Here is a 24,923-nt window from a genome sequence, read left to right on the forward strand (position 1 = left end):
CAGGCTCTGGGTGAGGCCAGGGATGATGGGTTTGGAGTTCAGAAAGGGGTTCTGGGTTTCAGGGTGGAGGGGCTATGGGGTTGGGGTAGGGGATTGGGGCGCAGGCTTACCTCGAGCGGCTCCCGGTGAACGGCACAGCAGGGGTGCTAAAGCAGGCTTTCTGCTTTTCCTGGCACCACGGACTGCGCTGCTCCCCAGAAGCAGCAGGTCTGGCTCCTAGGCGGAGGCGTGCAAGTGGCTCCATGTTTGGCCTGCAGGCACACCGCTCTCTCTCCTCCCCAGTTCCCATTGGCCAGGAACCGCCAATAGGACTGTGGAGTTCTGTGTCGTCCCTCCCCTCCCTCCCCGGCCTAAGAGCCAGACCTGCTGCTGGCTGCTTCCGAGGTGCAGCGTGGTGTTGGAATAGGTAGGGACTAGCTTGCCTTAGCCGAGCAGCACCACCAATGGGACTCTTAATGGCCCGGTTGGCGGTGCTGACCAGAGCTGCCGCAACCCAATATTGGGTCGCGACCTACAGTTTGAAAACCACTGGATAAAAGGATGGTCTCTCCTTTAGGTAAGTCTTGGAAAGGTCATTGTAGTGACTTGGGGGTGGGGGGGAAGGTAGTTAGTTACAACTCATTCTCTGCACATGCCAGAAAGAGTTCCTAGAATAAGAGAATTCTCAGATTTAAGATAAACTTTGCAAAGGGCACAGAGGTCAAAGAAACAGAGCTCCCCCTGGCACTTTCAGGAGCCCCACTCTCTGGGATCCTTAAACCAAATAAGATGATGACATGAAATCTTATTCTCTGCTATGTAAGCTCTTTTCTCCTACCCCTCCATATTACTAAAGAAGGGATGCACATGTGCTTAAAAGAAATAATGTTCTGACTTTAGCTAGATAATCTGATACATTCCTAATATTTCCCTTTAAAATTGCTAGAACAGATGTACTGGGATCTTGCATTCATTATTATAAACTTCATGTGACTGAGGCTTGAAAAATCTACTTAAGGCTGGTCAGTGGAAAGCTGTCTTTGAGTGTGGAGATCTAAACCATCAGCTTCTGTGGAAATGAAGTTTTGCTTAACAGGTAGAATGTTTTAAGATGGTGAAAGAGCCTACCATACCAAAGGCAGACCTAGGGAGTGTTGTCTTCCTGAATCTGCAGACAAAATTCCAGTGCTGCTTCTGCTTATATATCATCAAGCTGAAGCAAAATGAAGTTAATTAGTAATTGTTGCTATTCATAACTCTGAAGACAATAGTGAAGGTGTCAAGAATCATGTTATTTTTATGCTACTGCTTGAGAGAGCTCTGAGCAGCAGCAGAGGGCTTACAAAAAAAGTTTGGGACTACTGTAGAATAGAGGAATCCTCTTTTTCAGAGCAACCAAGAGTTTTTAGGAATCAATAGGGTAGTGAAAATTCTCACCCCTCTCAGTACCCAGGAGGCTTTAGAGGGGAGAAATTGGAAAGCTCTTTCTTCCTTCTGTCAACTATGGGGTGTGTGATGCTTAATTCATATATCTACCAGGCAGAACCTAATACAAAAGATGGACCATTCTTCAACACAACCCGGTGCCCCAAACCTGTTCCAGCATCTTGGTTAAAGTTGCAATAGCCTTGCCTCTTCCAGCAGTTAGGGGTAATGGGTTGAGGTTCTTGGTAGCCAAATGTCTCCTAAGTAAGATTCTCTATTTACTAATTTTACAGAATGAAAAACAATGAAGGGCATAAATGGCAAAATGTAATTAGATTTTATAACTTTCAGTTTTAACAATTTAAAGCATTGTTACTAACACGAGGAAAGGCACTTGTGTGTTAACATGATTTTTAAATTGACTCTATCCTTTAGAAGAAACTGATGGTACTAGTGAATGATACTGACAACAACCCTAGAAAAAATCCTTTTGTTACTAATTTGCTATATTTACAGATTGTTATGGATTTTACTAAATATGAATGAAAGCAATATTTTATCTGACTAATTTTCTAGAATGTGCATGTAAATGGTAAGTAAAAAGAAGGGGGAAGGCTGTTCTCATTTCATCTGATTGCAGTTAAACACCATGTCAAAGCTTTGTTTAATCACCCCTCATCTGTTCAGGATATGACAAATGTCTGACTTTATGCAACCAGTTTACTGATTTTTATTGCACTGCCTTTGCATAGAAGTTCTGCGTCATCCCTGTTAGCAAGAGCACACCATAGATACGGAAACAGCTTGGAAAAGAAGTCAGTTTGTGTGACTTGGTGGTTACCAGTGCAGATGGGGATTTTCTTCTTTCTCTACCTCAGGCAGGCACATGAGAATATTTGTGCCCTTTCATTGTGTATTCTACTTTCCTTTCTTTCCCCATGCTGTTTCTTGACTTCCAGAAGATTAGCCATACAGCAAGTCAGTTACTGATGCTCTTCTCTGTCATCTCAGGTTTTTTGGTAGATGAGGATGGTTTTTTTTATTTTCATGACTATGGGAACAGCAGTGGGTTGTCTTGCGCTATAGCAAAGTGTTGCTTCCATCATAGATTTTTCTGTGCAGTATGAGAACGGAAACTTTTCCTGTTGGAATGGAAGTAGTGGCTTCAGTAACCTTAAGTTTTGTTTTTTTAATAGTGGGGAAAACAGCTTTGATGCCAAGGGAAGGAAATGGGCTCTTTCAGCCTGCTGAGATTAGGTGCTCTTTCCCATAGAGATATAAAGCCTGACTCCCACCATCATTGCCAGGGTTAATCAGGCTGGTTTAGACCTGGGTCATTGTGTCCCTATGTAGGGAAGTCCCTCCCAGTCTTGAATCTAGTCCCCTGCTTTGTCAGGCAGCCCTGTCACAGGGTTCATAAACTTTCCAAGCTCTATCTTAAAACTTACGTTGTTTTCCCCCACTACTCCTAGTGGAAGGCTGTTCCAGAACCTCCCTGATAGTTAGAAACCTTCTTCTAATTTCTAAATATATTCATGGCCAGTTTATGCTGATTTGTTCTTGTGCCAACATTCTTTGCATGTCATACTCTTCCCATCCTCCTCAAGAAAGCTGGATATGGAGGTTGAACAATCTGTTCGTTTCTGTCCTCTGTCCCCTCTAGAGATCTCTTTATAGTCAAAAAACGTATTTGATCATCCCAGAACCTTCTCTTTCCCTATTATATCTCTGAAGAAATGGGCTCAGAATCAGGATCTGGTGCCTTCACATAAATCTTTCTCAGAGGTCTCTGAATACCTTCTCAGACATTTCTGTAAATGCTTTAGTATTGGAGGAAGAGACTTGCTGCAGTGTCCTTCCCTCTCCTTCCGTCCTTTAATGGAGAGGAATCAGGAAAAGGTATTTCCCAGATGTGCAAGGGGTGCAACAACTTGTGGACAGTGATTGTAAGTCTCCAAATGTACAGATTTCTTTCCTGAAGAAATGTGAAAATGTTTGAGTGAAGAAAACTCTCACAAGGCTAGTTCCCTCTAATACAGATTCGTCAGTGTTGTGATGGCCTATCTGAGATCCTTTACACTGGAAAATAGGGGTTTTCAGAGCATTCTTTGAGCTAGGAACAGCTCACGTTCAATAACTGTTCATCCAGTTTCCTCACTCTGTTTCTAGACCAGTTTCTTCACTCTGTGTTTTTCTGATCTCTCTATTCATCATGGGATGGGGTTTTTCATCCTAATTAAAATGGCTGCCTTTCTAAAGGTGTGTGCAGGTGCTGATGCTGTGGGGATGAGCCTGGCACAAATGGCTAGATTTTTCTGAACTTCACCCCCTCAGGTGTCTTTAACACTAAAACTCTTCCTACTAATATCACAATTGCAGATGCTTAAGTCAGTGACTTATCCACCCCATTCTGTCCGACATTCAACTTCTCAGAATCCCCCTTTCAGAACTGTCCCTTTGGTTCTGTTTGGAAAAGACCAAACATCCCCAGGCTAACAAGAAGTCAGAAAGGAAATAATGTGCTTTCTCTCTACTTTGAGATTGCTTTGGCTTTGGTTGGAGGATGGAGGGGGGAAGAGTTGTCCAGGTCAGGAGAGTGTGGTTTTGTATCATTAGACTCTGGAAGCCTGGTCATTAATGACCAAGGGATATTGCCAAAAGTTTTTGAAATTTCCTTTTCCAGTTTTTCGCATTTGTTGCATTTTTTTTTTAACAGAGAGTGGGGAAAATTATACCCTGTTTATTTATTTGCAACTGTTCTTTTTAGTACTTAGGTTATTTGTCTCTCTTCATGTACTCAGTGTCCCTTGGAAAGAGAAGACAGGAGAACTAAAAATAGCCATGCTTTCCATAGCTACATTTAGTGCTAGTTTATAAATGCTATGAAATATTACTGAAGTCCTTACTCCTCTAACCTAGAGCTGACTCTGCCAGCTCAGTGTTCTGTCATATTTTCAGTGATTCCTAGCTGTCGCTAAGCCTACTTTCCATTACTGTCTTGCTTTGATGTGCAGACATCACAAGCCTTGAACATTTGAGATTATATCCTCCTCCAGCTTTAGGTAGGCTTTCCTTTTACAAATATTTTCTCTTCATTGAGAAACAAAGAAATATAATTCTTCGTATGCCAAAGGTCTGGCCTTCCACCTATATCAGTGTCCCTCTTTTAGCATCTCGAACGATTCTCAAATGATATATGAGAGATGACTAGATATATCAGGACACATCCTTGCAGGCAGTCTGAGCCAATTGCGACCCAAAGTAAGATTTATTCAGATACGAAAGATTACAAAACTTAAATAAGAGATTGGTTAGTATATAGAGTGCCGAATCTAGATCTTCATGTGAAAAATATCTAAAGGCTGCGTGTTTTTCTGAGGTGTTAAGTGACTGAAGCATTAGTTTATTTCTAACAGGTAAAGTCGAGATTTAAAAAAAAAATTTGGAAGTGTTTGCTTGTGGTTGTTGGGTTTTCTCCTATTTTTGACACTTCTGTGGTATTGGAAAAGGGGTTTATTTTGTTTTCATTCTGCTTATCTGTAATCCCTGAGTTTTCAGGGGGGTTGGAAACAGGTCCATTTGGATTTCAGCCTCCCCTTTATGGGTAAATGGGGGGCAGTGTCCCAAAACATTTTCTCTTGTCGTGTGGGGTCACTGTATGGAAAAAGTTGAGAACCCATTGCTTTAGTAGATAATCCAGCAGAGGGAGATGATACAGATCATATTCTTTTCATTGACTCTAGATCTCACTTTTTTATAATAATGTTTCCGCACTGGATCAAAAACAGGAACCCAGAGTTTGAGCTTTGAGTCTTGTCTAAACTGTGGGGAGGTTTTTGTGGAGTGGGGTGGGGAGGAGGTTGGAAAGAGAAAGTTTCCACTAGTTTTAGCATAGCCAAGAACCTTCTTGTAGACAAGATCGTGGCAGATTCTAGCACTTTTACAGACTTATCTCAGTGGTAAAAATGCTGGAAGTCACAGGAACCTTGTCTATACTTGAACTCCCACAGATGAATCAGTGGTAGCACTCGTGAGAATAGTCTGCCAAAGTTTCCTAGTGTATATGTGAATTGCAGACCCTGTGACAGCTATCTTCAGTTTTAGCCTTTTTGTATTAGTACTTGTTTAAAAATTTGTATTAATCTAAACTACTTTTTATAGTATAGAATTCAGTTTTTATATTTGTATAATTTTGATGGATAATGTTTTTTTATTGATTTACATTTTCACAGTTGTAGGAAATTATGGGGATGTCAAATAATGATGGGGGCGGGATCAGACAATAGTTATTTAATGACAGTTGACATTGAGATTCAAAAAATTAAAGCTTTATAACGGTTAAAACACACATTGTCAACATCACAAGTCAAAATATACAAAGTAAATGTCCTTAAATGAAACTCTGAAGTTTTCAAGCAGCATTTTTCTCCAGCTACACTGATTTCCTTGAAGCATTTTGAGGTCAGATCTAAATCCTGAGTTAACGGGTCAGACTTTCTAATGTATGTTTAAAGGGAAACGTCAATGTTTTATAACAGCTCAATAATTATTGCTTATTAGTATCTCTCTAAATCACTTTTGCAGAAATCTTTCAGTCTGCCAAATTAAGTTGGATTGTGGATTTGTCCCTTTGTTTCTCATAGAGTTAAGAGAGAAATTGTATCAAACCTCATTGCGTGTGAAAGGTGCCGACATGATACACAAACAAACTTAAGTGCACTAATCATGGAACAGGGATAACCAGAGCTCATTATTTTGTTATGCTGTGGAATTTACCCTATAATCCACCCTTTGCTGCAAAATTGTGTCCCAGAATTTAAGCTTTTGAACATAATAATAGTAATAATTAATTAAAAGTAGCCCTTATGCCAATGAAACCAGTGTAGTGTTTTTAAATGGTCAGGCAACCCAAAGATAGCCCTTGGATGCATGGCCTGTCGCACTGGGTTTGTAACCCAGGCTTTGTCTGCACTGGGGATTTGTCATGGCCGTAAACCCCTAATGAGATGGGCAACGCTGCTAATTGTCAGTGGAACTTGCCCCTCCTTGAAACTGGGATAAAATAAATAAATATATGGAGTTATACCTATCTCATAGAGCTGGAAGGGACCCTGAAAGGTCATCAAGTCCAGCCCCCTGCCTTCACTAGCAGGACCAAGTACTGATTTTGCCCCAGCTCCCTAAGTGGCCTCCTCAAGGATTGAACTAGATTAGGTGTGCGCAGTTGTATGGCTACACTTGTGACTAATTGGGGCAACTCCAGTTAGACAAAGCTTAAGCCTAAAAATTGCAATTTAAATGTCGGCATTAACCATTTATTAAATGTATTAGAGATCAGAGACAGATTCTGTTAGGTGCTGTATAAATGCGTAGTAAGAGTCCCTGCCCCAGAGAGCTTATTGTAAATAGCCATAGGATGGGGGAAGAGAGCAACCTGTATTACAGGTGAGGCACAGAGGTGAAGTGACTTGCCTAAGGCCACACAGCGTTTTTGGCAGAGCTGGGAATTAAACCCTCATCATCTGAATCCCAGTCCAGTGCCTTAAACTCAAAACTATGCTATTTCTCCGGTAATCCTTCTCAGACCATGTTCAGTTGATATGGTAGTTAAAACACTAATGACCCATCTAAACTAAGGCTCCCAGTGTTGTTAATATCAGAGGAGCCAAAGTGGATTTAGCAACTTTTTAATTCATCCAACCCCCTTTACTCTCGTCACATAAAAACTTTCCAATGCCTTCTTACCAAATCAGCTTTCTCTAACAGATGATGAAACTGCATATATAAAGCAGTTTTTTCACTTATAAGTCTATACAGATATCTTATAAGTTTGCTAATGCTTATATCTATATCTATATCTATCTATATCTATCTATATCTATATCTATCTATATCTATATCTATCTATATCTATCTATATCTATCTATATCTATATATCTATCTATATATATATATATATATAGTGTAGCTGCATTTCTTATCTGCATGAATATGGGCCATTCTGGACAATGTAGAATGAATGTATTACAAGGACCTAACACCACATAAATACCTTTATTTAAAAAAGTTGGGAAACATTGCATTAATATCAGCTTATCCTTTTACAGTGATTTTAGATATTCAATTTATTTAAATTTTTTTGATAAACAAAATCTTTAATAGTGACACTTCAATAAAGAAATTGATGTCAAAATGACAAGTGTTTGAATTGGCAGACTCAATTTGTTACACTTGAGCTCTGGTGAATGAATATGTATCAGCACTTTAGTAAGTTGTACTGCAGAAGATTTTTTGTCATTATTACAGGTACAACACTCATTAGAAAAAGTTGCAGATTTAAAAATGAAAATTGTTTTAAGCACATCTTTATTGTACATTAATGTATCACTTAGAATTTTTCCTGTAGACCAAGGAATCGGTACCCAAAGGTATAATAAAGGCTTCACATATGCAGCACTTCAGGAAGATGTGACAGCTGTTAGTTAGGATGCTAAATGCAATAATGGATGGCGCTAAGAAATCTCAATAATGGATGTGGTATAGAAACCTGAATGAAACAGAATTAGATCTAAATGAGGCAGAAGTCCCAAATTTTGGCTTTGCACTGCCCTCTGTTTATTTCAATATTAAATTCATTTTTATGCTACTCCCAGATTCTTCAGTTTTTAATGTGATGCTTGTTTTTGCTGAAGAAATGTTATTTCATTGAAGAAGTTGCCTTGTTCACATACACCACCTAAAATACACATGCCTCTCCCTTTATCTCTGCACAAAACTTGCTACTTTAACTCCAACAACAAGCATCAGCTATTGAGGGGGGAGAAAAAAGGAAAACACTACTTACTCATGGCAATATTCCTAGAAGGTATAGTGAGCAACTTCTCAAAATCACAAATTGTTACAAACTACTTCCATGTAGTTGTTCAGCATGATACCCTTAAACATAATCATCCAACATTTGCTTCAAAAGAGACCAACATTCCAAACAACTAGAGAAGTTCCTTTTCTAACCACTCCACTTTATTGGCAATACTAGGTGATCGTTGGTGTGCATCTGAAAGGTGGAGGCGTATGTCTGTATTGCAATTGGGTTGTGATTGCAGCTTGTGTAGATATACCTTTGACCTAGCTATCTTGGGTACAGGAGCAGTGAAGTTGTGGCAGTGCAGGCTTTAGTGTGAGCTAGACATCCAAATAGTTACCCCAGGTTCCAGACAAGCTTGTGCAGCCTGTGCTTGAAGACTGCGCTGCCACAACTTTGCTGCTCCAATACTCAAGCTAGCTCTGGTACGTCCACACAAACTGCCTATGCACAACCTAGGAGTGCAGTGATGTGTGGGTGAGAATGTGGAGAAAGTGGAATCATGGTTATAAGTTGCAAGTTTTGAGTGAGGATGTAGCTAGCGCTTTTCTGCCTTTTTTTTTTTTTTAAAGTGATTGGTATGTGCACTTGAGCAACTTAAATTGGCTTCAATGAAGTTTTAATTTGTAAGAAATTGGCTTGTTTCTGCTAAAATGATCAGTAGTGAAATAGTTGAGGCCTATGATGCTTTAAACAGTAAAGCCCATAGAAATGGATGAAGGTATTTTTAAACTCTGCAGACTGAGCTTGTCTACACTTGAAAGTTAATTCGGATAAAGAGAGGGTGTGTATTTAAAGCTAGATAGCTATTCTGGAATAACTCCCTGTGCAGGCAAGCCCTGAGGCAGACATTTGCTATGCTAGTTTCTGTTAATTAACATTTTAAAGTCTTTCTTCACAACCACAAGCTAGTGCTTAGGTTCTGAAATACAACTAAATAACAGAGTCAAAAAGGACAATTATGCATCAATTTACATGGCTATACTTTAGTAATCTTGCTTATGCATTGTCTGAGTTTACTTCTGTATTCAGATGTTTATCATTTGATTAAAAACAAAACTAGTACTGTGTCAATGTGTGTACAAATATTGTAATGGACTTGCAGATTCCTGGCATTTACCTTTTCACACATTTAAAGGTTTGTGTTAAAGCAGACAAAGGCCAGGGAGTTCAGAATTGTGTTTGAATCTGAAGGTGTCGCTGAACAATGGATATTAGTTGCCCATGCTGAGGTTGAGCTTATATTTTTCCGGAGCATATTCATAAAATGTCTCTGGTTGGCAGGGTTTTGCCGTAACACTGTTTTTAGTCAGCGTGACATTAACTAGAAAAAGCAATTAGCGTCCCTAAGCTTTGGATTTGTCACTAAGAAGGGGAATTACATTTTTCCAAAATAAAACATCATTTCACTTGCTGTGTTGTTGCCATTCTTTGACCATTTTATACTTAAGAATCATAATGTTCTACTAATAGATGCTTTTGTTTTGATCTCTCAGCAATTGTTAAACACATCCAGAGGTCAAATTTGGCCTAAAATTACCCTTCAGAAAGGTAAGGACCAACAGAAATGTTTCTGTGAATTAAAAATGAGAACTGAATGGGATCAGTTTAAAAAACAAACAGAACGTTGTGTGTGCCCTGCCAGCATCAAATTGTGCCAGGCATGAGAACATGATAGTGAAATGGCCTAAAATTGATCTCAAAGTGGTCTGTCATCCAGAGCTCTTGGTAGCCATTTGCAGAGTGCTGACTGGTTGAATGGCATTGAAGTGGTTGTTTCCAACTACCAGGTTATTTTAGCGCAGCTGAAAATAGATTAACTTCCTAACATCTTTTTTATGTAAGCAAGAACTCTTCACAACAGGGGGGATGATGATGATTAATATTTATATTGCAGTAGCATCTAGAGGACTCAGGACAAGGTCTCATTGTGCTAGGCATAGTGCAAATAGTGACAGTTCCTGCCCAAAAGAGCTTAGAATCTCAGGCTGGAAATGTGTAGTGGCCTCACTGCCCAGAGTTGGATGAGGAGTTCGTTTGTGAGCTTATCTCCATTAGCTTGTGTCCACAGTATGATAGTTTGAGAACATCTGGCCTGAAAACTCATTTTCACTGTTGATGATTTCACTCAGATTGAATAATGAAAATAGACTAGCATGTTGTGAAGTAGATTTTTAGAACTCTAGCTTTAATAATTTAAAGTGTTACTACCAGAATAACCTTTTTTTTTTAAAATGTGCTTTTAACTTGTCTCCCTTTAGAAAGAAATGCAAGGCTTGAAATCCAGACGTCGCATTAAATGTTACTCAATAACATGGCAGCTACTGAAAGTACTTGCCCGTTAACCACATTTTTATATTGAATTTTCAGTAATTAATATAGTTTCCAATTTGAAATGGCAGGTTCACTTCCTTTTCCGTGTGTCGTCTTCTACCTTCTTTGTCACCTTCCCATTTTTGTCCTCTGTTAAGTCTATCTTTCCATTTGCTTTGCTCCCTCTCTATACTTTTCTTGAAGACTACTAAATAGCTGAAAAACATGCTCTTTATAAGTGAGCCATATTGCTAGTGCCAATGGGGATATTTGAATGGGACTGAGTGACTAATGACTGAGCTTGGAAGTACAGAGGTGGGGTTAGTTATTATCCTGTATTTGTGAAATTACGAACTAAATATACTAATGCACTTTTAAAATTGCTTATGGGCTCTGCAAATGTTCCTAACACAAGATGGCCTTTGGGAATGACTGTTAACGTCAGTTTGCTGCTGCTGCTTCATGAGACCTCACTTAACCTCTTCAGATAAAGAAACTATTAACAAGTGTATCTTAATCTATTTGTGGATAAAGTAGTTATATGATCTAAAACTTTTTTGTTATTTCTGTGTTTGGGGGAGAATGGAGAAGCAGGGACATTTGTTTAGGTACCTCAGTGCTTACTTTCTTAAGTGTGCTGCTCACGTTACCTGCCAGAGGATGCACAACCAGTAGAATTTTCAAGCTCTGGAAATATGCATTCCCCTTCCCCCCATCTGCTTAATTTGTGTTTTAGTTAGAGCTATCATTAATATGTCATTAACATATTATTTTAATTTCTACAGATGATGTAATGCAGACCACATACTGTGAAATTGACTTGGACAAAGCAAAGAGAGATGCATTTGTGTATGCCATCAAAAATCACTATTGGTATCAGATGTATATTGATGACTTGCCAATATGGGGTAAGTGCTATATGTGCTATAACTTAAATACTTACATCATATTTGTCAGTCGTTGAGTGACTGAGTATTGTGCTGAGAGGATTAATGAGGTCACTGTACTTACTGACTAAGCTTCCTTACGGGAAACTGACAGCCAACATGCATCTATGTAGCTTAATAATAATAGGAATAAAAAAGAGGGTGTTGAAGGATTGATAACTTTATTGAGGGAACATTTGTGAGTGACTTGTGTTGTTGAGTTTCAGTATACTTAAAAACAATGAAAAGCTGTTTTAGCAATTTCTTCCCAAAAATATAGCTTTGCTAATGCTGAATTTTAAGGGCTAAATGCTTCACTTAGATATGCACATGCAACTAAGTTATTAGGAGCTGTGTGCCTAACAGGGCCAGAACTTGCTTTGTGGCACTACACCGCTGGGGCTTGGCCCTGCACCACTCAGATTCAGTAAGCCATTTAGTTTTCAGACCACTTTAACTTTGTATTAATAGCCTCTGAGTTTTCTAATTCAGAGCACAATGGCAATTAACTTTATCTCTAAGTTAAGGGGCTTTATACAGTATTTGGGTATGTAAAGTGAAATTAAATTTAGTTGCTCCTTGATTGTTCTTCAAAAAATTTCTTGCTCCTTGTCAAGGATAGTAAGCAGTCAAAATCAAGGACCAGAAATGAAGCAAGATTCAGTGTCAGTGATCTGAATTTCTGCATGCTTTTTGTTAAGACTCGCGTGTAAATGAGGCATCTCCCTTAACTTCTACATCAGGGGTCGGCAACGTTCGGCATGCGGCTCGCCAGGGTAAGCACCCTGGCGGGCCGGGCCAGTTTTATTTACCTGCTGACGCGGCAGGTTCGGCCGATCGCGGCCTCCACTGGCCGCGGTTCGCCGTCCCGGGCCAATGGGGGTGGCGAGAAGCCATGGCCAGCATATCGCTCGCCCGCGCCATTTCCCACCGCCCCCATTGGCCCGGGACGGCAAACCGCGGCCAGTGGGGGCCGCGATCGGCCGAACCTGCTGCGTCAGCAGGTAAATAAAACTGGCCCGGCCTGCCAGGGTGCTTACCCTGGCGAGCCGCGTGCCGAACGTTGCCGACCCCCGTTCTACATTCTTAATACATGAAAATATTAGTGGAGGAGTTGTGCAGGACAGTGTCTTGGTGTGACTCCTCTTGAGTCAATAGCACTAAACCAGGGATGCCTAAATTATCAGTCTGTTCTTTCTGCAGTCTGTCTTGACTCTCTTGGAAGTCCCTCTTCTGAGCAGGGATTTGTTGGACATTCTTAATTTGGTCTAGAAGTTGTGCTTTAATCTTGGATCAAAACACTTCTCCTTATCCAAATGGTGTCCATCTGTGACATCTCAACCTTCCTCATAACTCACCTTCCCCCCAACTTATTTATGCCTACTGGGAAGATGTTTTAGATGCCGCTTGTACACTAGTGGCAAACTTTTTTGCCTGCTAAGTTTTGTGTCCAAATTTTTCTGCCAATGTAGATTTCCATCTTTTAATTTGGTCAAATTCTGCATGTTTACATAGGTACTTCAGCTCTCATAGTCTGATTATAGAGAGGAGGAAGTACAAGGTGGACCTTGGTGGAGGGAGTAGGAAACCTCAGATCAGTCTAAAGTGACAGAAACAAGGGCTCAGCGCAATTAGTTGAATGAGAGCTTCTCTCCTGCTGGTTATACCAGTCAACCTAATTTCACAGGTTTATTATGGAGTTGAAGTAGCTATGCTCTGTACTTAAAAGAGCAACTGAGTTTCTATTATAAACTAGATTTTTGGCAGCTCTTCCTCCCAAGATCCACAAAGAGTCATATTGGTTTCAAAATTACCAGGCTAGGCTTGTGGCCATGTCAGGTTTTTTTTTCCCCCTACCAAATTTGAAACAAATTGGACAGAAAATTTGAGACATAGCCCCCTAACAATAGACTTTTTTGGAACATTTCTAACTTTTTATTGCCACTTTGAAGCACAAAGAGTCTAGTTTACAGAACTTCCCTAGCTGAGATCTAGTGCAGAGGATCAGAGTTGAGTTGATGTAAACTCTAATTTAAATCGTGCTTAACTTTTGAATTAAGAACATAATTATGGCACATCTGCTCAGGCAAACTGTGTTTAGCCCATCAGGAGCTCTTTGGACCAGACTACAGCAGCAGAAAACAACTAGGGTAGAGGGGTTTTTCGTTCCTCAGGTTTTCTAATGCTAGGTGGGGCTCTTCCCTGTATCTTCTTAGGGTCTGCTTATACTCCCAGAAGATCTTGGGGATAAAATGACTTTTTCCATGGAGGATTCCATGGTTGTCTTTGTCGTTCTCTCCCTCTCCCCTCCCCTCCCCCCCCAGCCCCCTCCCTGAAAAAAAGAAAAAGACAATGTTATGGAACTGGATGTAAGCTCAAGGAAAAAGTGTTAAATTTCACATAAACCTTGTGTTCAGGTGAATTATTTTCTGTCCGAGTCACAAGACAAAGTTTTCTGCCCCTTCCCAGAAGGGATGTATGTGACTGTAGTTTAATAACAATAAAAAGACCAAGCCACTAGCCAGGATCCCTTTTGATAGTCAATATCCTGCATGATACTGCTCAGCTCTCCCTCAGGTGGATTTGGTCACGATTACTAACCTCAGGAGTGAAAGCTTAAAATGTGTATTTTTCTGATCACTTAACATTTCTCTAACAAAGCATTAATATTTGCTCAACTGCTACTCTGGTTATTAGCTATTTCTAGTGTAACTCAAAGCTTTTCATGTATATTTAGTGCCTATCTGATAGGAAATTTAAGAGAGATTAATGACAGCGCAATATGTGACGCAGTAAACTTCTTGGGTGGGTGGTTATGATTAAATTACTTGCAACAGTCCTCCAATACAGCTAATGCAATTCTTATGTTATATTGAGAAAATCCTTCATTAACTAAAACATAAGTAAAAATGTTCTTGTTGGAAGTTTGAAAGTTCTTCTTTGAGTGATTGCTCATATCGATTCCAATTAGGTGTGCACATGCTGCGTGCACAGTCATGGGAAAGTTTTTTCCCCTAGTAGCTCCTGTCGGGTCGGCTATGGAGCCTCTTGGAGTGGCACTTTCATTGCACTTAATATATGACCCTGCCGACCTGGCACCCCCTCAGTTCTTTCTTACCGCCCGTGACGGTCATTGGAACTGTCTGAAATGTCTGGGGGAGGTTCATCAAGCCGATAGGTGCAGGATTTGCAAAGGGTTTTGCCCTAGAACCAAAAAGAAGCGAGACTCTTGTCTTGAGCAGCTCCTTATGGAGGTGGCATGTAGACCTCAGCCTCCTTCGGCGTGGCAGGACCCGACACAGAGTTCTTCGGTGCGTAGCGCCCCGGTGGCAGTGGTGGAAGCGGCACTGCAGAGGGACTCTGGTAGAGACCCGCAGCACCGCCGCTCCCTGGTGCCGAAATCGGCGGGATCGACCTGGCACCACTCCCACTCCCTGGCGCAGAAGCAAGGGAGGAGTGGCTCTCCGTCCCAGAGGCTCACCCCCCCCTGGTGCCGGTCAATGGGGCACGTCCTCGAGAGGAGCACCCAGTGCCGAAGCCTGTGGAAGCAGCACTGTCGACTTTGTCCCCGGGGGGCAGGGGGGCATCGAGTCCAGTGCTGTTGCACTCCCCAACCCACAGCATTAAGGAGGTACAGCTACTGTCCACTCCGGACACCTCTGCAGCCACAAGGGACCTCATCGCCATGACAGTGCCGAGGTCGCCTATGATTCACACCAAGCCTCTTGGTGCCATACGTTGTGGTACGTCTCAAGGCAAACCATCAATAATCTGGCCGTCAGTACCATTGATTGAGTCCCAGCGCCAGTCGAACTCGCTGCACTGTTCCAGATCTCGCCAGTGCTCCCAATCACGACACCAATACGCACATCGGTCACCTTTGCGGAGCGGGTCCCGGACCTGGCACTGGTCCTGGCGCCGCTTGACGACCCCGCGTAGCTCCAGGTCATGGCTCTGCTCCCCAGCTCAGCTTTGCTCGGCACCTCTCTGGCCCTCGCGGTCACGATCCTGTTCCTTGGGCTCAGAGGCAGGGTCTAGGTACTTGGAGTGGGACTGGTCAGGCTGTGGATGCTCTGAGGTGGGGGCAGGGACCAGCTCAGTGGCCATTCTGGACCCCAGTGGTGTACCACCAGGCCCAGGGTGGCCAGTCTAAAGGCTCCCGATTGGCCACTTTTGGAATGAGGGTGCCAGAGGCCTAAGCCAGTAAGCCCACCCTTAGGGGTGCTGAGGAGATGCCGTGCCCCTGCTTCCCCTCGGAACCAACTCCGGTCTCTGAGCCGGAGGCGAATAGCAAAGCAGGTCATCAGGCTCCTGATGAGCAGTAGGGTCGGGAGGACCTGGTTCCCCTATTGGTCTTTTAGTCATCCTCCCTGGATGAGGCCGTCACAGGCACTTCTGTCTCTGGGCTGCCCATAGACAGCCACGCCCACCAGGACCTCCTGCGCAGGGTGACGTGTGACATGAGCCTGCAGGCTGAGGAGGTGGTAGACTCAGGGGACCTGGTGGTAGATATTCTGGCCCCAGAAGGTCCTTCAAGGGTGGCTCTGCCCCTCATCAAAACTATACAGGCCAGTGCTAAGACTGTCTAACAGACTGCGGCCTCCATCCTCCCTACAGCCAAAGGGGTCAAGAGGAAGTATTTCGTGCACTCAAGGGGGTACGAATACCTTTTTACGCACCCGCAGCTCTGCTCACTGGTGGTTGTGGCTGTAAATGGGGGGGGGGGGAGGGGGGCAGCAGGCCCCAGTGCGTAAATCCAAGGAGGCCAAGTGCCTGGACTTATTTGGCCACAAGGTGTACTCTACTGGGGGCGCTCCAGCTCAGGATTGCCAACCAGAAGGCAATCCTGAGCTGATATAACTTCAACTCCTAGAACTTGATGCTCAAGTTCAAGGAGCTTGTGCCACCTGAATCCAGAAAGGAGTTTGGGGCTATAGTAGAGGAGGGCAAGGCGGTGGCACGGACCTCTTTACGGGTCTCACTGGACACTGCGGACTCGGTGGCGCGTACCTTGTCCTCAGGTATTGCCATGAAGCACACCTCTTGGTTGCAAGCCTCGGGCCTACCTCCTGAGGTTCAGCAGACAATGCAGGACCTTTGATGGGGCAGGCCTGTTCGTGGAGCAGACTGACTCTCGGCTGCATAGCCTAAAGGACTCAAGGGCGACTATGAAGTCCTTGGTTATGCACACCCTGGCAACCTAACGGAAGCACTTCAAACCCCAACAGCCGCTGCAGCGCTCCTATCCTCCTTGGCCGAGGCAGGACTTTTAGAGGCAGAGGGGAAGGAATGGCAGAAGGAAGTCTTCCAACCCCCCCGTCCAGATAAGGACAAGGCCCGACCAAACCATCGTTGGGTTCTAAGCAGGCCTTTTGAAGGGACGCCCGAAGACAGCACCCCAGACTCACACCCGGATCCTTCCCCACCCTTTTTGAATTGTTTGTCCCACTTCTACCATGCATGGTCCCAAATAACCCTGCACTGTTGGTTCCTCTGCACTGTGGAAGTGGGATACTCTCTCCAGTTCTGCTCCTATTCTCCCTCCCACCCACCCATGCCTTCCCCATCCCTCTTCAGGGACCCCTCTCATGAGCAACTCCTTATCCAGGAGGTGCGGACGCTCCTCGCCATGGGAGCGGTGAAGGAGGTTCCTTTGGAGCTACGGGGCAAGGGATTCTACTCCTGATACTTCCTAATCCCCAAGGCCAAGGTGGGGGTGGTCTCAGACCCATCCTGGACCTGCATGGGCTCAACAAATTCATGGTAAAGTTGAAGTTCCATATGGTCTCCCTAGCCACCATTATCCCATCTCTAGACATGTACTTTCACATAGTGATTCGTCCAGTGCACAGGCGCTTCCTGTGCTTCATGGTCAACCACGAACATTACCAATTCACTGCCTTTCCATTCGGCCTCTCAACGGACCCCCGAGTGTTCACCAAGTGCATGTCGGTTGTGGCTGCCTTCCTCCGTCGACAGCAGGTGCAGGTATACCCCTACCTTGATGATTAGCTGCTCAGGGGCCGCACCAGGGCACAGGTGCAGTCCCAACTCTGCTTGGTCAGGTGCATGTTTGAGCGGTTGGGTCTCCTCCTCAACGTGGGGAAGTCGACCCTGGAACCAACCTAGAGAATAGAATTCATTGGGGCAGTGTTAGACTGTGTCCAGGCGCGGGCCCTTCTGCTGGAGTCCCGATTCCGAGCCATTACGGACAACATTCAAGGTCTCCTGCAATTCCCAACCTCAACAGCAAGGGGATGCATGAGTCTCCTCGGCCATGTGGCGTCTTGCACTTACGTGAGCTGGCACGCCAGACTCCGGCTCAGACCGTTGCAGATGTGGCTCGCCTCGGCCTACAGCCTGGGGCGCGACTACTTTAATTCAGTGGTCACGGTGCATGGCAGGTCCTCACATCCCTTCGCTGCTGCCTCGACCCCCAAGCGGTGTGCAGAGGAGTCCCCTTCAAATGTTATACCAATAAAATAAAAACCAGCAAGATCTTGTTAAAGGGAATAAGGCAATATGCCATATTTATTGCGAATACAGAAAGAATCCGAGTAAGCAATCAGTTATAGTTACCCGCTTAGGAGTTGTTCGTGTTAAGTCACTGGCCAGGTGACCTGGACACGAGGGTGGAGCAGGGCCTTGTCAGATGTGCATCTGATGCTCCTGGAGGTTGGTTTGCAGAATCAGACCCAAAGTCCTTAGTCTTCAGGGTCTGTTTTTATAGGGATTTATCCTCATACAAGTTTATAGGGTTTGGTTCATTATGCTGTTCTCATGTTTGAAGTGATGATCAATCTCTGCTCTCACATTTGAGGTGATAGTCAATCACGCAGATGGCAGAGCAATGACGAAATGACTGTTATCTTGTTCCTCGGCTCTTAGACCTCAGATCTCCAGTTCTTTGCTTTAACCGCTGGCCCATGCAGGATAGTTTAAATGTGATTCATGAGCTGATAGCTTATTTTCTGGGTTGTGACTGGTAGAAATCTTATTCTTGGATAATTACAGAGACAATAAGATAATTCAGTAGGATTTCTGTTATGAAATTATTCCTCTGCCTCCTTCTAGAATTTCAACCCCTTTCTCTTGTTTCTCTGCTTGTACTCTAAGAGTACTGGTGTCTGTCAGTTGTGTTATGTAAACATCATGAGGAATACACAGGCTTTAAAGAACTTGGCATGCTGCTTTCAGACTAGGACTCTTTATCTTGCCTGGCCAAGCATCATCCGGGGTTCTTGCTTCAACCATCCTACTTTATTTTGTTTCTCATGTACCTGTTGAAACCTGAGTCCCACTTAACTAGTGTGGCAGTATTTTCTCCTGGTGGAACGTTGTGCACCAGCAGCAGGGCTTTTCTCCTTTTACATGTATAGACAAAATCACTAGCACAGAAAATACAAATGCTACAAAAGTAAGTTTAAAAATTCAGAACAAGTTTTGGGGAGGAGTATTTTGAGGTATAACCTGATGAGCATGGCAGTATAGGAGTGGTTGTGGCATGTGAACTATTAAATTCATACACTGCAAGAGGTGCTGCTTTGAAAGCACCATGTGAAGTCAATCAAAGCAGCCATTATTACACTCTCCTTACAACTCTTAGCAGGCTTTTTAAGAGCAGTTGTGGCTGACTTTTCTTGCTACCAATGGCTTTTCAGCTGCTGATGTTAGCATTCAAAATTAGATCATTGAGTAATGTTCCTGGCCAAACAGCACAGTTACATAGGGCTTGTCTACACTACTCACCGGATCGGTGCACAGTGATCGATCCAATGGGGGTCGATTTATCGTGTCTAGTATATAGACACGATAAATCGACCGCTGAGCACTCTCCCCTCGACTCCGGTACTCCACCAGAACGAGAAGCGCAAGCGGAGTCGATGGGAGAGCATCAGCTGTCTACTTACTGCAATGAAGACACCGCGGTAAGTAGATCTAAGTACGTCGGCTTCAGCTACGCTATTCGCATAGCTGAAGTTGCGTATCTTAGCTCGACCCTATGCGGTAGTGTAGATAAGAGTGCAATAGGATGACAGCTGTTTAGCTGTCTTATCTGTAATCCAGTGAGTATTTGTTGGTTTTGAAGACTCTTCTTGTTGCTGAAATTACTGATGGAACAGCTTCCAAGTAATGTCTTTTTTTGGGGCTGGTTTTCTAAGCTCACTTGAGGTTTTTCTAACAGGCCTCAAACTCTGAATTTAATGTCAGAAATTTGTTTAGTTGTCCAAGTTACAGAATGAACCTCTTACGAGATGTATACAGTTGCTAAAGAAGTGCAAGAAGTTCTGATGACTCAGAATAAAATAAGTTCTGCTTCCAGCTAAAGAGTTTGGGGAAATACAAACCATGCAAGCCAGCTTTGAATCAGGACAAATTCGTGAGCTGGAGAAGGACAGGCTATGTAAAAGAGTGCTGACTGTGACCAGAGATTTGCCAAAGATTCCTATGTTGGTGTTTTACACCAGGCGTGGGCAGGTCCTCGAGCTCCCGCTGGGGAGCGGTGTCCGTGGCTTGGCCCGCTCCACGTGTGCCATGGCTCCGCACGGCTCCGGGAAGTAGCGGCATGTCCCCCCTCAGGTTTCTACGCATAGGGCCAGCCAGGGGGCTCCGCACGTTGCCCCCATCCCAAGCGCTGCCCCCTGCGGCTCCCATTGTCCAGGAACTGCAGCCAATGGGAGCTGCAGGGGCAGCACCTATGGACGGGGCAGCTCTCAGAGCCACTTGGCTGCACCTCCGCATAGGAGCCAGAGGGGGAGACATGCCGCTGCTTCCGGGAGCTGCTTGAGGTAAGCGCTGCCTGGAGCCTGCACCCCTGACACCCTCCTGTGCCCCAACCCCCAGCTCTGATCCCCCTCTGAACCCCTCGGTCCCTGCCTGGAGCACCCTCCTGCACCCCTCCACCCCCTCAGCCCCAGAGCCCGCACCCCCAGCTGGAGCCCCTATGCCCCTCCCACCCCAACCTGCTGCCCCAGCCCGAAGTCCTCTCCTGAACCCTGAACTTCTCATTTCTGGCTCCACCCCAGAGCCCACACCCCAGCTGGAACCCTTACCCCTTCCTGCACCCCAACCCCCAATTTCGTGAGCATTCATGACCCACCATACAATTTCCATACCCAGATGTGGCCTGTGACGTTGTGCAGTCTATATGGTTTTATAAAAACATGATAATAAGTGAATATAATGTAACTGGAATATGCTTCATGCAAAAGGTCTCTTGTAAGGTGTCACGGACTCACAGATCGTGCCCACTCTTGGTGCCGTGCGGTCCGTGGGGGGGTGCCCCTTTCAGTGCAACAGCCCTTCTCAAGGGTCCACTCTCTCCCGGGGTCAGGCCCCACCACCTCCTGGAGCCACACCTCTCTGAGCCTTAGCACATCTGCCTCTCGCCGGGGGCCCCCTCAGGGAGTCCACTCGCTCTGGACCCCCGGGGTCTCCACCCCCAAAGGGGTTGATGCAACCCTGTTCTCTTGACCGGAGTGACACTCAGCCAGCATAAAACAGGAGGGTTTATTGAGAGTTGAACACAGCACAGGAAACTCTCAGGGCCTCAGGCCTGGCCTCCCTCAGCCCAGCACATCCCAGTCTCTCTGCATCCAGGTGGGATCTGCCTGCTCCCCCTCTCCAACCCCGAGCCCCCCTGCTTCCCAGCTCGGCATCTGAGATCCCCGGCCCCAAGCCCCGCCTCTGTCCATTGTCTTCTCTCCAGGTGAACAGGGTCGTAAACTAGGGCCTCCTCTCCTCGCTTCTGTCCTCTGGCTGGAACCGGCTGGCTAGGTCACTGGGTCCTCACTCTGCAGCCCATTGTTCTTCCACTGGCCAGAACCGGCTGCAACTCCTGAGCTGGGTCTCCGGGTCGGGGTCTCAGGCCACCGGTCGCTGGGGTATCCATCCTCCAGGCCATTGGCTGGGGTCCCAAGTTCCCTCTCCAGTCCTCTGTAACAACAAACTCCCTCACCCCTCACCTCGTTAAACCAGTAACACCCAGGGAAACTGAGTCCCCCCCCTCCGCATGCAAACCATTGAAACCCCACCGAAAACGAGAAAAAACAAGAAAATCCCCACTTCGTCACATAAGTTATCATTACAAAGCTTACAATCTACTGTGTGTGATCATCCTATTTGTATAAATGTACCACTCTTGTATCTGAAACTAGAAATATGAAATATAACTCTGAGGGCCTATTGTAATTATGCAAAGTGTGGGCCATTAATAGTGGTTTGGAAGCTTGATGACTCCCATTGTCTGCAGATGGCTGTGTTTACCTGTGAGTCTTCCTGTATATATGTGTGCTGGCAAGTGGGTAATGAAGTCTTGCAGTGACATGTGATCATGTCATCTGAACTGGAATCCATCTTTAATCTGGTGCTTTTCCAGTGAGGGGGGGGTGGAAACCCAGAGGGACAAAGGGTTCCCGCCTTATGCAAAAGATATATAAAGGGGTGGAAGAGAACAGAGGAGGAGAGGAGCCATCATGAAAAATCCCCTAGCTATCACCCGAGCTGGAACAAGAGCTGTACCAGGAGAAAGAATTGTGCCCAGGCCTGGGAGGGGTCCAGTCTGAGGAAAAAACTTACTGAAGCATCTCTGAGGGTGAGATTATCTGTATTCAGTTTGATTAGACATAGATTTGTGTGTTTTATTTTATTTTGCTTGGTAACTTACTTTGTTCTGTCTGTTACTACTTGGAACCGCTTAAATCCTACTTTCGGTATTTAATAAAATCACTTTTTGCTTATTAATTAACTCAGAGTATGTATTAATACCTGGGGGAGCAAACAGCCGTGCATATCTCTCTATCAGGTGTTATAGAGGCTGAACAATTTGAGTTTATCCTGCATAAGCTTTATACAGGGTAAAATGGATTTATTTGTGTTTAGACCCCATTGGGAGTTGGGCATCTGAGTGTTAAAGACAGGAACGCTTCTGTGAGCTGCTTTCAGGTAAACCTGAAGCTTTGGGGCAAGTAATTCAGACCCTGGGTCTGTATTGGAGCAGACGGGAGTGTCTGGCTCAGCAAGACAGGGTGCTGGGGTCCAGAGCTGGCAGGGAAAGCAGGGGGCAGAAGTAGCCTTGGCACATCGGGTGGCAGCTCCTAAGAGGGGTTCTGTGATCCAACCCGTCACATGGCCCTCAGGCCAAAAAGTTTGCCTATCCCTGTTTTACACAGTACTCAGACTGGCGCACCTAGATAAGTTGAATGGAGGACTAGATGCTCAAATTTGAGCTAGAATCACAAGCAATCTAGAAACAATAGGGATAGAAATATTTCTAATATAATTAGTGAATCTTGTATATATTGACTAAATGTTATGTATGCTGAAAAATGTGTTTTTTAATGTGATTCTAATATTTATTTGTAACTTCAAATGAATGGTATGCTTTATGCAGACTGTTTATCCCTGCCTGCAATGTAGCTTCCAGATGAACACTCTGGGCCTCTTTCAATGTAATGGTGAAGGCTAATCTTGGTTGTTGCATTTGTTGGAGCCAGGCCTCACCTTTTTATAGTTAATGGATCAACATAGCACAGATTACCATTATTATAACAGGTATAACTTGTTTGCATCACACATGAAGGCAGCAGGATAGAAGGTTCTGGTTCCAGTAAGGCAAAGTGGAACTATCAGAGCTGCAGTTCACTCCCTCAGTGTTGAGCTGTATCTGCACCAGAAAATTCATCCATTGCTTACAGGGTTGTCAGCAGTGAGTGTAGTTGAACTGGTGCTGAAAAGTGGCTATCCGCAAGTCTAGACAGGGCCAAATTCAGGAACTTGTTAAGCTCAGGCTTGATCATAGTTTGTGAAACAGTAAGTGTGGCTTGATTTAGGCACTGCTTTAGAGCCGCTTCAGGCTCACTGCTTCCATAGCACCAAACATTTTCCACAGTTGCTACCAATGGTTCACTTCCTCTACTGGCAGCAATGGCAGGAGCCCACCATGTTGATTAATCCTGCTCAGAACCTAACAGTACAAACACCAATGACCAGCTGTATCTTGCGTACACTAGCATTTCCATTGTTGCTACCATTAGTGGAGCTGAGCCATTGGTAGAACCAGTGGGGAATTTATAGGGTAATGGGTGAGAACCTAGATATTAGTGAGTAGTGTCCTGTAAATACCTTGGAGGGTGAGCATTTTCTCTTGGAGTGCTGGGAATGACAGAAATTGGATTTTCAGTAACTGGAACCTGTTAGCATTTTTTTAGGGATTCTTTGTGTTGAATCTGCATTCCTGCTGTTACCCATCGGCCTTAACATCGGTTCAGCTTGTTTCCACAAGTTTACCACCCTTGGGAGGCCTACTGTAGACTTGCCTGTCTGCATTTTAAGCACCATATTTTTTAACACTGTAAAATGTTCCTAGTGTAGACAAGGCCTTGGTGGGTTTTTTCTTGGTTCAGCTTGTTACTGTGTCTCCTTAATGGGTTAGCTGAGCCCTACCATGTGCTACTAATAGAAAGCAAGTCTGTTCTGAAGAGTTTGGGGGAATAGAATTCAAATGGCATGGCCTCCTGCTATGAATTCTAGGCAGTATATGCTTAATTTATGTGGTAAAGCAGACCACTTTTCTTAACAGCTGTCAAGAAATCTGAGCTCCCATCAAAATGGTCTTCTTTATATGACTCTCCTAATTCTGCCTATGAGCATGGTAGAAGTTTGCCTGCCAGCATGTTCTGTTCCTTCTGGTTGTCCACTATGGGAGCGACTGTTAGGCCACTGTCGGATTTACCAGTGTGACACACCATCAACACTTGAAGTTACACTTAGGAGGAAAGCTTGGAAGGCCTGGAAATGGAAGAGCGCTCGCTAGATGATATCTAGATAGCTTACAATAACTCTTGTATGTAGGCAATGAAAAGGCATTGACCTCAAATTACTATTGGAAGGACTGCATCTGATTTACTGACATCTAGAAGGTTACCTAGCCTTTGTTGTTTTAAATTGAATCCAGGCAAAATGAGATGAATACTTTTCTTCAGACTTGCTACAAAGCCATGGCAGATAATAGACTGACTCGGCTCTATGGCATGCATTCTCCTTGACTGGATGTATTGGTGTGTTAACATACTCCTTCAAGAGGTGGTTGATCTGAATATCCTTTTAGCTGTTTAGAGATCCAGAGTGTTGTGGCTTTGGGCAACACCAGCAGAGCAGATGTCAGGCTGAGTAGCATAGCCACAAATCGGCAAATGTTCTTCCTGCACGGTGTACGTGAGGCAACACTGAACAGAGGAGCTTGAATGAGATGTGAAGAAAAATACTATCTTGAAAAATAAAGGGCATAGATAACCTTCAAGTGCTGTTTTTTCATATATCTGTTCCTTTGGGGAAACCCTTTCCATTGCCTTTCACCTGCTTGCTTTTTTTTAGACATGTCTTCCTATATGTTTGCACACTTTGGATGCTAATATTA

General features: G+C 44.2%; 1 protein-coding gene across 1 annotated transcript in view; it reads left to right on the forward strand.

The window, feature by feature from the left end:
* TM9SF3 (transmembrane 9 superfamily member 3) overlaps positions 1-24,923 on the forward strand; it is an 86,563-nt gene that overhangs the window by 18,184 nt on the left and 43,456 nt on the right. The window contains exon 3 of the mRNA XM_005312074.5: positions 11,366-11,488. Within this exon, the coding sequence (XP_005312131.1) occupies positions 11,366-11,488 (123 nt within the window). The remainder of the gene's footprint in view (positions 1-11,365; positions 11,489-24,923) is intronic.

This window comes from Chrysemys picta, chromosome 7, assembly GCF_011386835.1.
Source record: "Chrysemys picta bellii isolate R12L10 chromosome 7, ASM1138683v2, whole genome shotgun sequence".
Taxonomy (NCBI): domain Eukaryota; kingdom Metazoa; phylum Chordata; order Testudines; family Emydidae; genus Chrysemys; species Chrysemys picta.